This window comes from Acipenser ruthenus, chromosome 9, assembly GCF_902713425.1.
Source record: "Acipenser ruthenus chromosome 9, fAciRut3.2 maternal haplotype, whole genome shotgun sequence".
Classification (NCBI taxonomy): domain Eukaryota; kingdom Metazoa; phylum Chordata; class Actinopteri; order Acipenseriformes; family Acipenseridae; genus Acipenser; species Acipenser ruthenus.
This window is the reverse complement of record NC_081197.1, coordinates 18,568,651-18,582,289: the sequence shown is the minus strand read 5'-3', so window position 1 is coordinate 18,582,289 and position 13,639 is coordinate 18,568,651. Positions and strand designations below refer to the sequence as shown.

The 13,639-nt window shown below is 35.7% G+C and overlaps 1 protein-coding gene across 10 annotated transcripts in view; it reads right to left on the bottom strand.

Moving 5' to 3' along the window:
* The window catches only part of LOC117405606 (roundabout homolog 2), a 714,952-nt gene that overhangs the window by 11,309 nt on the left and 690,004 nt on the right, over nt 1-13,639 (bottom strand). For 7 of the 10 annotated variants that reach the window (XM_059031304.1, XM_059031303.1, XM_059031307.1 and 4 more), the window contains 4 exons: nt 11,104-11,364; nt 9,190-9,401; nt 2,227-2,409; nt 1,079-1,249 (listed from right to left, as the gene is read on the bottom strand). In XM_059031304.1, coding sequence (XP_058887287.1) covers nt 1,079-1,249; nt 2,227-2,409; nt 9,190-9,401; nt 11,104-11,364 — 827 coding nt within the window. The remainder of the gene's footprint in view (nt 1-1,078; nt 1,250-2,226; nt 2,410-9,189; nt 9,402-11,103; nt 11,365-13,639) is intronic. The other 3 variants (XM_059031309.1, XM_059031310.1, XM_059031311.1) reach the window with 1 other exon arrangement.

Sequence of the window (13,639 nt, the reverse complement as noted above, 5' to 3'; positions counted from 1 at the left end):
AAAAGTTTGAAATATCCAATAAATTTTGTTCCACTTCATGATTGTGTCCCACTTGTTGTTGATTCTTCACAAAAAATTACAGTTTCATATCTTTATGTTTGAAGCCTGAAATGTGGCAAAAGGTCGCAAAGTTCAAGGGGGCCGAATACTTTCGCAAGGCACTGTAGCTATAACAAATATTTTGAGCCACACTTATACTTGCTACAAATCTCACAGAAATATATTTATCCATCTTGTATTTCATAACATTCACTTGGGGACATGGCCGTAACTAACTATGAGGACACTGAGGTTGTGTCCTTGGTTGTTTTTTTGCATCATCAATGCTGATGCTCATGTAAAAATTCTGGTAAAGTACAAAAGACTCCTTAATTTTGGTTGGCCGTGTAACATAGATTTGGAGGATGAACAGTATACCAAGCATTCATATCTGCCAGCTATGGCTTGAAACCTAAGTTTGACCTCGGAAGAATGTCAGCTCTGGTTACAACGCTGCTTGGGGAGTATCTTTTTACTGGTAGGCTTAAAGGTTAATTACGTTTTAACTTTCTTAAACATATATATACCTGTTTTACAAACCTAGATATTTAAGTGGCCTTAATTGATGACATATTATATTAAATATATATCAGTTACAAATAAACTTGAATTAAAATCCTACATAGATTTATACATTAATAAATGGCTTTTTCTGGGATGAATGATTCTAATACCTGGATATTACATATACCTTGAAATTATGCAATCATTAATTCACTGATATACTGTAAAATCCATATCACAAAGGCACAGCTTTTGTTAACAAGTGGCATGTACAGCGGTAACATTGCGATTTTGATTAATGACTAGTGTTGTACTTCTAAAATTGTGGGTTTGTAGAAGTTGTGGGTTTGTATCTTAATCCTGCTAATTAATTTAGTTTAAGAATGCAATTCTGTTTTCAGAGTCTTTTAACTGTTCTTTGTTCCAGGGTTGCTAAAGTTGTTTTCAAACCCCAGACCTAATGGCATCAGCCTAAGCCTACTCTTTCACTGCTACAGTATGATCTGTTCAATTCAGTTGGTGTCTACACACTCACCGTCTGCTATGCCTTCCCTGCGGTGAGGCATGGGTGCCTGGTCCAGTCTGCCTCCCTTGTGTTTCTTTGTTGGCCTGGCCTTTTGGTTCTGGCTGTGAGCTGCACTGGTGTTGCTGTCTGTTGAAAACGGACTGCCGGGCCGAGGTCTCTGAGAGGAAGAGTAGCCTTTACCTAGAGAAAGTGTCCATTCAGTTACTAACATGAAGTTGCCAGGTTGTGTTGTAAGATAGAATAATATCATGCTTAACTTTTGGATGTATTTTTTTTCAAACAGCTTATTCTAAGTTTGTACAATTATAAACCCAAACACTGCATGGCTGGGGAACAAAACTGGATTTGCTTATCTAGTACAATATACATTCCAAGAATTATTTATTTAATAATTTGTTTTGATAGACTTTATTATCTTATTCAATAGACTGGAGTAAAGAAAGGTGTTTACATATGCCATGTTTATCTATATATCAAACATACACTACTAAATCATATACATGGGCCCATTGTAGAGGATACTATTAGCTTTCATGACTTGGGGCTCAAAATCCCTTGTGTTAAAAGTTAAACATGTACTGAAGTAAGGAAAAAAAAAAAACATTCAGAAGCAATTCCACCAGACAGCTTGAGTTGAAAGCGAGAAACTGTTAGTTTACCAGAAGCAGAAAGAATAACAAACCGTTGATCTTCCCAGAGCAAAGACAGTACCAGCCACAGAATAATCTGTTTTCTTTTCAGTATGATTTTGAAGAAGAAAAATAAGAAGATGCAATGTGGTATATAAACTGATGTGTTTTTGATTAATTTAATGACCAAAACACAATAGCCACTTTACCAAAAACATTAAACAAATCAAATACAGTAGGATTTTGCACTAACCCCCTATAAGATATTGTCCAGAACTGTATGCAAGTCTTATTACATTGAAAGCATGAAAAAGACACCAACACTGCACTTAACCAAATAAGTGTTTAAAAAAAGGGTGTTAAATCAATGAAGAGCAGCCCCAGGAAATGCATCCTGTGTCATGCATGTATAATCCAGAGTGATAGCTATAGCTGGAGCTTCTGATCCATTAGGGGAAAGTTGAGGTTTTCAGAATAGCAAGAGACATCCACCATGCCACAGTGGTTAAACTTGGTGGGTTCACAAACCTTTTTTGGTTAAGCTTGTCCCATCAAACCTGAAGCCAGCTTTGTCTGCTGCAGCAACCAACGCCTGGGCAAAGCTGCCATTGGTAAATATGGAGTCGTCAGAGGAGCTACCTATGCTAGACCTATGGCTAGATAAGTTATGTTCCTCCTCTGAAGCAGAACCCCATCCATTAACCATTGAACCTAAAAACAAATGCAGGAGGTCCAGTAAGCCATAGGGGTTTTAGTATTAACTATGTACAACATTACTCGTCCTTACAAAACAATAGCAGGAGTTGCTGAGGTAAATAAACCCTTTTTTTTTTTTTTTTTTTTTTACAAAATATGAAAACCACTCATTAATGAGGAAAGTTTAAGGCTGCCACTTCTCTGAAGCTAAAAAAGGTGACAAGTGAAGCAAAATACACAAAGACAAACAAATACGTCAAGCATCAACTGAGCGTTTTTTAGCAGATACAGCACATTGATCCCACTGTTGTAAAGAAACATTTTAATAAAGGCTAATTGCACCTTAATATTAACATGTAGAAGTGTTTTCATCTTTGTCTACATCACTGTGTCCCTGAATCTTCCAAATACATGTATGGATTCAAATATTCTATTTTAGAGCAAAAACCTATTAAAATCTAGCAGCAACCATCATACAAATACTGTTTCAGTAACCTTTTAGTACTTTGTCATATAGTAATAAATAATGGGTTTCTCCCGCAATACCAGTGGATTTTATCAAATCCCATAGGATTTCTTGTGATATGAGCCATAAATAAGTGGAGGCAGTATTATAATTCTTTACGAATCATTTATAAATGATTTGACAGGGGGTGGTCTGTTAATTGGAAAATCTAGTGTTTTAGTAAATCTAGTGCTTTGAAAATGAGAAACTTCCAAAAAAGGAAGCTGGTTTGCAAGCTGTGCGTTATCATTTTTATTAAATGCTTATTTCCCTTTATATAAATACAGAACTGTGTACAAGAGATATTATATCTAGTCCTGCCATGAAAGAAAAGTAGTTCTGTGTCCTAAAATGCCAGAGCTCATCAGCTTCAATAAGCTGGCAAGCTATGTAACAGAAGTTCGTGAACTTCAGACTATACAAACACTGACTATAGGAACCCAGGAGGCTGACAGGCAGACAAGAGACAGCAAGGGAGCAGAGTGGAATAATAAGTGACAAAGCTCCACTCTGTTGGGCAAGCTCACCCCTGGAAGTTGTGACTTCTCAAACAGCTTTCACAGGGGACACAAGCTGAAAGGGTGTCAGGAGGCCAGCAAGAACGGTCTAAGGTTACAGACAGCTTTAAGAAGCCATGGATAATGAGGCTAAAACCTTCATCTTCAGTGTTTGAACACTGAGGTAAAGCAGTAGGTACTGGCATAGTTGACTTGGCTTTTGAAATAACATGCCTGAAAGGTAGAACGCTGAAATATATACTGTGTAAAACTGTTATAGTATGTTACCAAGTGTCAAATAAGATATTTGCTGAAGCTATTTGGGTCATTCAAATGTCTTCTGCTTCACTTCACCACCTGGCCTAAGTATAAATGGTGAGAATATGGGACAGAAAGGCCTGAATATATGGTTATCAAAATATTTTTTTCACGAGTTTATTGGACAAACAAAGCCTATGATACAATGTGTAATAAGGTAGGTTTTCATCTATCTAAGTCAATATGTTGTTCACAAGGGAACGTAAGGTAAGGTCAACCTTAGCTAATCCTGTGACTGTGTCAGTGTCCCTTTAAGGAAATATGATTCTTTTTTTTATATTATTAAAAGTAACAGTAAAAGACTTGTCTGTAAAGCCTAGTACACGCTGCCTGATGCGATCGTCAAAATATAAAAACATGTTTAAACTTTGCGAGACGACTGAAATAGTTTGGCTGATCCTTAAAATCGCATTGCAAAGCATAATACACTGCATTGAGGCATTTACAGGGACTGAGGGAACATCACCTTTTGACAAAAGTGATTCTGCTACCATCTGTGTTCATGCAACAGCAAGCAAATCAAGTGGGATCTACCTACTGTACCTGTTTAATGCTGTGCTTGTGACCACAGTGGGAAGTGTGACTTATGTGGACTAAACCTAATTTACAACCAATAGCAAGGGACAACAAAATTAATTAATCTTTGGTCCTGTCCACAATACATAACCGATCTCGAGAACCGTACTCAAAAACCTTTTAATTAATTCAGCTCAAAGCATCCACGCTAAAGTACTGTTTCATGTTTAGTTGGGCTTAATGCGTACAAACACTATTAAAATAGTTCAGTTATAGTTCCTAGCAGCGCAATGGACTGTGGGACTTAATATGACATTATCCCACCATGCACTGTATTTAATGTTTACAACCCGGCAAATATGGAGCCCGTGCCCATGGAAGGCGCTTCTTAGCATGAACATTTTTTTCTTTCTTAAAAACACAAGGTACATTTTATCATAATGAAACAGACTTATAAGTGTGAAAAGTTATCAGGATGTTAACAATGAAAATACAAATTACAGGTATGTTATTTAAACAGTTGTAGCAACATGTGGGGACGTGTGACGCTATATTTTTTGGAACACTGCTACTTACTCTTTAAGACCATAACAAAAGAAAGTATTAGAAAAATGTAAGTGAAATGGCTTAAATGCATTATATAATATGACCAGAAACATCACACAGAAATCCTTCAACAGAATTTCCAACTTACTCGTTTCCAACTACATAAATAACATTCCTCTGATTTATCTTTAGTGGCAGTATCTTAAGTACTTGTTCAAATGTTGCTGAGCAGTAAAATGCTATGATAAAGTGAGATCTTGCTGCTTCTCAATTACATCTTCAGCACTAAAATAAATTTACGATCATTAGTTGGTTCATTTGCATTTTACTTTACACTAAAATCACCCTTGCTGATGAACATGAACCTCTTAAAGCCATTAAACTCTTTTCCTCTGCCTTTGACCTTGCTAATTGTTGCATTGCCTCTTTTTATGTGTAAAAAAGAACAAGTGGTGCTGAATTGTCTTTTTTGTGATTGCATCTTTTCCATCCATCCACTACAGACCCTCAATTAAATCACTTTTAACTGCCTGTGAAATAAATATGTTTTGCAAAGTGAATACATACATTCACTCCATACATGATGGTTTTAGTGCAGCAAACAGATTATTGTAGTCATTTTTTTTCTCAATTATTTTCTGATACATACATAAGCACTGAAAATACTAATGACACGTGCTTATTAAGCAAACAGGAATATGATTAACATTTGTGATACAGTTTATTGGGCCCTGTCACTAAGGTTTTTTTTTTTTACGTTATTTTTTGTGTTTATAAAATGAGAATAAACAAATAAAACCTCTAAAACAGCAACGTTTTGTGAATAGTGACGATTGTATAAAAAAGATTGAAATTAATTCAAACAATATTTGCTTGTAATCAAAATTATAAGTTTATTATATCTGAAACTTTATTATTATATGGTTTCTTCAGGCAATTAAAAAAACAAACTTTTTTTTTTAGTGTCCACAGTGGCTCACCTAGTAAAAGCACAACTGCTTTAGTGATGCAAACAGCAGCATGCTGGTCTAATCCTGTTGGCACTGTATTGCCAAATAATTAGTTTACCTCACCCTGCTTCAGTAACCCTTACTGGGCAGGCGCCAGTTTTACAAAGCATCAGTATCAGGAATCTGTAGATTTTTTGTTCCTGTAAAATCATCTTCAGCAAGGGACAGCAAAACAGTTAGCTAACAGACTGTACTAAAAGACTATGCTGTGCCAAAATGAGCACAGCATTAACAATATGTATGGTACGTGCATAACGATTTCTGTTTAGTTTTCAAGTAGCCTAAAATTACAGCTAGATAAATGCAGTTTGCATTATTGTGGATTTAAATTTGTTAGAAATTATGATGGTTCTGTGATTTCATATTGAAGTTCAGTAAACTAATTAATGTAGCATAATGCACTATGTTAACGATAAAGTAATATTTTATGCAAAGACTGGGAATCACCAACCCGCTTAAGTGTAATATCCGTTAAAGTGTATACATATTTCTGAAAAATTGGTTATTATTATTATTATTATTATTATTATTATTATTATTATTATTATTATTATTATTATTATTATTATTATTACGTGTAACACAATTGTATAACAGATTTTTCAGCAATATTTATATGAAATCACGGAACCATCAGTTTATTACATATTTAAATGCACAATAATAAAAACTGCATTCATCTACTGTAATTTTAGGCTACTTGAAAACTGAACAGAAATAGTTGTTGAGTTTGATTGCAAATTTGATTGCTAGAAATATCAAGAGCACAATACTGTATATACTGCATGATTATTGATTTATACCGATATCTGGTGGTATTGTGTTACTCTGTATTACAGGATACTGCAGTTTTGATAGACCAAGGCTGACTGAAAAATATGTCCGGGTTTGGTCTGTGGAAAAGGTGGCAACCCTAGGGGGGGACATTCAAATTGAGTAGAAAAACATGGGTAAAATAATTGCACCCAATACAAATGTCCTATTTTATGGGTTAATGTGCATTATTAAATTGAAGAGGACTAACTTGGAAAAGCAATCTATTGCTAGTTATAGACCATATCTTTGAAACATTACTTCTAGAGAAAGGGATCTTTTTATATTAGAAATTATAGAACAGTTGCACTGCCAGCAATTGTCTTACATGTTCATGCTTGTTGATACAGTTTAGTAATGTTTCCCAAGTCTGTTGTAAATAAATACATTTAACATTACAATTGTTAACATTTGGTAACAACTGCCCATCTTGGTAATGAAATGTGTATCTTGTACAGTGGCATGCCCTGTGTTACTAGTCTGGTTGTTAATATGGTGAGGTCTGAAAGAATGAGAAATATTATTCCAAAATAAGTACTCAGTTTTAGAGTGATAAGCAGGCACATGGATGAGCAAAATTCATAAATGTCAATAGAATGTACAAGATTAACAGCTCAGCCCTTAGACACTTTACTTTAATCCCTACACATATATTATCAAGGTGGTACATCTCATAGAAAAAAATACTGGAGCTCTTTTCAGTTATATCACTAGGGCGATTTTTGTTAAACCAAATTTATAGCTGTAGTAAAAATGCAAAAGGGGCTGTCTTTGAAAACTGCACAGTACTGTATTTCACAGCCAAAGTGCATTAACATTTTTATGTACCTTTTTTGCTGATGTATGAACTCAAATTTAAAAAGGAACCTCAGATAATATTTTTAAAACCCTACAGTTAACGGCATTATTAATTGAGCATATCTGCAAGGCAGGTTTTTTTTTTTTTAAGATCAGAAGGCAAGTGGAAATGACGTCTCAGGGAACTAATAAGTAGAAGAAAAAAAGGAAGGATATCAATTTGCGTCCTACATTGTAAGGTTGCTTGTTAAATCCAGTACTGGCGTTGACATAGTATACATACAATATGCTGTACATCAAACATATCTGGTCCTAATAAAAGAAAAAAAATCACCATGGGAACCGGTTAGTTGCTCGGTCCCTTAGCTCTTATTCTAGAGAGGAGATGGCCGCCTCCAGCATTATGAGCTCACTGAAGCACAGCTTGTAGTTTAGACCAGAGCTGAAACTAATCCTAAACCATTCAGATGCCACATGACATAGAGGGAATTGCATTACAGCACTCTAAAATACATGTAATTATTGAAAGGTGTATTTAACATTTCAGGGACTGGTGGTTATAATGACACAAAATAATGAGGGCCACATACTATACAGTAATCTACATGTATTAAGTGGTAACAGGGTAATTTACTGCTTCTTAATATAATGCATTAACAGAAAAAAATAAAGGAGGTTAAATGAAAACCTGTACCGGCTGGCAATAATGCACACTGCCCTGAGAAGACATTTGGTGTATAATGTTCTTTTTTAGACAACTCCCACCTCCATTACTGCTACTTACACAGCCACCCACTCTAAATTATAAAATAATAAATACGATGACTGTTTTCGTATCTTTCACTCTTCTCCTCATTGGTCTTCTGAAGTGCTGTCTGGCATTTCCTCTCACAATCTCAGAGTTCTTCTATTTTCTTTAATTCCTAATTATTAAGTGCAGATTATGCCATAAACATGACAAGATGTCAGCTCCATCAAACATAAGAACTTTAGATTTACATTGCTTTTGAAGACAAGCTGTACGGAGCAAAAACTTGAGGGAAAAACTGATGGAAGGTTGGCTTAACTTCTTTTCTTCCCCAAGCAAGTGACACACACCTGATCTGGGGGATGGTGGATCAAAGCAGTAAATCTACAGAAATGCATAAATGCACAATGTGTCATATAGAAAGGAATAATCTAGGTCATACTAAAATATAACTCCCTTACAGTGATCATATACCCAGCTAGATGTAAGAATACATTTTAATGTCTTATCTTCCTATAACTCAGGTAATGATACCAGAACTATGTGGAACCCCTATTTGGAGCTTCTGTAAATGTCCTGTTCAGTTGAAAATAGTTGTTATCTGTAATGAAATACACGGCACATAATTTGTATCTCCAACCTTTTCTCATATAACCTGCCAATCTGTTTTGAAAGCCAGCATTCATTGAAAGCCGATGCATGTTTTTAATATGCTGGCGCTTCTTAAGATTCATGAAGTCTCTTATCTTATTTTTATTCTTCTGAGCAGCTAAACTATTTGAAAATGATGTGGTGTACTAAACTAACATCTGCTGAAGAAATGTGTTTTAACATGTATTTTACATAAAATACCCCAGACTTTGATGGTATTACTTTTTTTTAAAGTCAAAAGGTGTTTAAAAAAACAACAAGTATCTTTAGAAATCCTGTTAAAACATCCACATGGAAAAATAGTTAATACACACACAGCGATTAAACAACTGAACTATCAAAAGCAATTCACTGGTTGACTTCCCTGACAAGTAATGAAAGCAGTTAACTAACCTGTCACGGAGCTGTCAAGATTGTCCATACTAGAGCCTGGAGTATGTTCTATACCCCTGAGTGGCCTGGCAATTTCATATCCTTCATCCTCGTCTTCATCTTCATCTTCCTCATCTGGAATGTCAGTTTCTAGGTCTGAGACCAGGGTACTGGAAATGTATCCAAGAGGAGGTGCTGGGGCCTGGGGAGGATGGGGGTTGCCTTGCATATGCCTGTGTGAAAAATTCAAACAAAGCGCTCACATATCCAACCCTTTAAAATTTTTACTTCAGTGACGGTTAAACGTGTGTGACACATATCTGATTATTTCATTTTGGCCCTTTTCAACCCTTATCCGTTTTTCAGGGAACAAATAAAAGATACAATGTCAAAAATACATAGCTGAAAGTATTGTGTTTTAAAATAAGTAAGCTACTGTAATGTACTGTAGTTGATTTTGTTGGTACGGTACTATATTTTCAACAGAAGTAGTATTTTAATTCAGAACAATATGATTCAGAAAATATCACTTGCCAAAAGATAATGACACATGGACTGTAATACAGTATATACTTTTAAATGTATGAAAAAAAATTCCCCATTAACGACCCAACAGGAATTAAATAAAAATGTTACCCATGCACAGAACTGCGTAAAATGTAATAGGCAATGCAATTTAGCAAAAGATTACAAAAAAAAACAACAACACAGTTTCCAGAATTAAAACTATCCAAAGTGAGTGATTTATTTTTTGTTTAGTAGTCACCAATTATTATTATTTTTTTAATTATTTTCTCCCAATTTAAAATATCCACTTATTATTTAAACTCGGCTCACCGCTACCACCCCTGTGCTGACTCGGGAGCGGTGAAGATGAACACGCTGTCCTCCGAAGCATATGCCGTCAGTCGACCGCTTCTTTTCAAACAATGCAGCCACCTTGGAGCTACAGCGCTGGAGGACAATGCAGCTCTGGGCAGCTTACAGGCAAGCCTACAGGCGCCCGGCCAGAATACAGGGGTCGCTGGTGTGTGGTGAGCCGAGGACATTTTCATTCAGCCTAAGTTCATGAATCTTTATGTATGTTTAAATGCCTTTGCTTAATATACACTGATGTTGTGATATTATTAAAATGACAAAATTAATTTTGTCTTGGGTAGGTAAAATGCAAGGAGGAAAGTGTGTAAATTTGGTTTTGAATAAATACAGTATTTTCCACTAAACTATTGCTCCTAGGCTTTCTCCTGCCCATGATATCTTCAAGCTACAGCACCTGAAGTACATATTGATTTTAAGACAATTGAAATCGGGCCCATGGTATTCACATATGTCTGAGCAAATTCTCTTTTAATCCTTTGTGTGAAAAAAGTAAAAACATGTATGTGTGATTGTCACTATGATGTTGTGTTTCAAGAGATTCACAACAGAGATCAATGACAGCCCTTGATATTAGCTGTTATGTAATGAGTATACAGTCAATAGCCACAGCCACTGATGGAAAGCCTACAATGGTTGTAAAACTAATTTTGCATGTTGTTGCTTGGAAGGGGTGTAGAAATAACATGTAATTACAAGATCTCTCCTCATGCCAGAGCCCCCAATCAACTTTTGCTAGTTTTTATTCCTGAACATGGCATTTCCCATTCAAACATGACACTCTCATTATTGTGTATTAAAGCTTTCATAGATTTACATGACCTGCTTAAACTGTCTTTTGAACGTTTATGAATATGTTTTTCCTATTCTATATTTCAATTAGATTGACGCATACCCTTTCAAATGATCTTTAGAGTAAATGCAATGGTTCTAAAATAAGGGTAGTATTTTTAAATTCGACAATGGTAGACTTATATGAAGAAATATTCATTAGCATATAATCTATCTGGTAATGTGCTTAAGTGGACAATATGTTAGCGTATTCAGTAATACACTTACCATGTTTGTTTTGCAATATCAAACTGGTAGGCCCTGGTCAGTTCGTCCAGGTGGGCCTGAAGCATAGGCTGTATTTCCTCTCGTGGCGAGGGTGTGAGGGTTGCGGTAGACTGCTGTCCATAAGACATGGCGGGAGAGGAGGCCACTCCTCGGATTGGAGGTGTTGGTACTCTTTCGTCTTCTTCCTCCAGTTCATCCTCCATCCCCTGATGCAAGTATGTCTGGACTGGTAGAGGGGGTCCCCAGCCATCATTACCATACCTAGAACCAAGCATTAGACACTTTAATTAAACACTCAATTCAGTTTATTTCTGGAAGCACAGAGATGCCACTATGTAGAAAAATATCCAAACTTCTTGTAACCAGTCTGTGATGGGGTGATGGTCCGAGCTTACCCCCACCCTCAATCACATTATTTTCTCAGTAACACAGAGATATTTAGAAACCAGGAAAACAGAAATGTGGTGTACACAGGTATAAATATTTATTTTGCACTGGATCCTTCACACAAATTACAACTGACTAAACAACAGGTTGTACATACAATGACATTTACGAGAGAATCTCACGACTCACCACCTAATCTCCCTCCTATGGAAAGACATGGCATTAAATAATCCCCAGCCCCGCCTACTCCTAACAATAAACATTGGCACCTGGAATCATTTTATACAAAAATACATTATTTAACATTCATTCCATTTACAATAAACATTGGCACCTGGAATCATTTTATACAAAAATTATTTAATATTCATTCCATTTACATTACACATTTCTTCTTATTTATACATATTTGCTTAACCTGCATGAATACCGTCTTTGTTTACAAACACGATCGTTAAACTATTCTTCCGTTTACTGGTTATTATTATCATGGTCATTATTATTCTCTAGTCCCTAACCATTACCAGTAAAGGCTGAACATTAACATTACCCCTTCTCTTGGAAGATTACTGAACATATGGCTATAAAAAACCCTTGTCCCACATGTATAGCTACGGCAACTTCATTAAGGGAAACGCCTGAATCCTAAATACAGCAATACACCATCATATATTAAATACACCAGCCCAACAACATGCACGATACATAATAAAACCACGGCTCTATCACCAGTAGAATAACAATACCAATAATAAACACAATAACATGCATTTGAATAATACAGTGAGGGTCTCACCCTCACACAGCGTTACACACTATAGAATACCAGTGTGTTATTGCTTGTATCTTTCCACCCTCTAAATCACCTCTTTTGAACAGCCACCTAGATAGTATGGTCTAGATCTAGAAATACACTACATTCTTGTCACCGCAGTGTGGTCCAGTGGTTAAAGAAACAGCCCTGTAACCCGGAGGTCCCCGGTTCAAATCCCACCTCAGCCACTGACCCTGAGCAAGTCACTTAACCTCCTTGTGCTCCGTCTTTCGGGTGAGATGTAATTGTAAGTGACTCTGCAGCTGATGCATAGTTCACACACCCTAGTCTCTGTAAGTCGCCTTGGATAAAGGCATCTGCTAAATAAACAAATAATAATAATAATATCTCCCGGCTGAGGCTTGAATTTGCACTATTGGTAGACAAAAGGTATTCTTACTAATGGATAGGGCTTTTATGGCATCGAGTCACTGTATCCACTAAGGGTGGAAATTTAAACTATGAAGAAACACCAGGCGATCTTTTTAATTTGGAGGTTATCCCTCCAGGCACATTTCAAAATCCTTTGCTCACAGTGACTACAAAGTCAGTTATTTATCCACAAGTGGGTATCCTCACCTGCCAATGAGAACTTACTTCATGTATGATGCTACACTTATGGTATATGGACAGCTGGTTATACCACTGTTTGACTTGGAAATGTATTCCCTAAATAATTCCTTTAAAAAATTGAAAACAGAAGTCCAGGTGTTTTATGTAATATACAGTATGAGTATGTGAAGAATTATGAACAAAACTACATTTTAAATTGGAAACCAAAAACTCCAGTCATCAAGACAAACAGTAATTGTACTACACAGTTGGAAATGAACAAGATTTATTTCTTCATTCCATTTGTTTTATCTTGTGTGGTTTTTAATGGCAAGTATTTTCTATTTATTGAACATGTATTCATGTGTGACCAAATGTACTTATTAAATAAATAAATAGTAGAACAGACCAGATATGAGAAACTGTTTTGACAAAAAAAAAAAACCAAAATCTGCCAGTATGCTTACTGCAGCTCATTAGAAATAACTCTTAAATGATCAGTCTACTTGTCTAGACTTTATAGAGCTTTTAATCTAATATCACCGACTAGAGTAATTAAACCATGATTCAGATTTACAGTGCAGAAGATTTTATGACAGGAGCTTTTTCCCCAAGATAAAGATTAATGGCATTTGAAACCTTGGGTACCTTCTTTTTTTGAAATCTAAAAAATAATTGTCTATGGCTATACACTATAATTTATTGAACTAAAACAGTGCAAAGCACACATTCTAAATATTCTGACAAAGCTTTCTCTTATACTATATTGATGCCTGCCTTTAA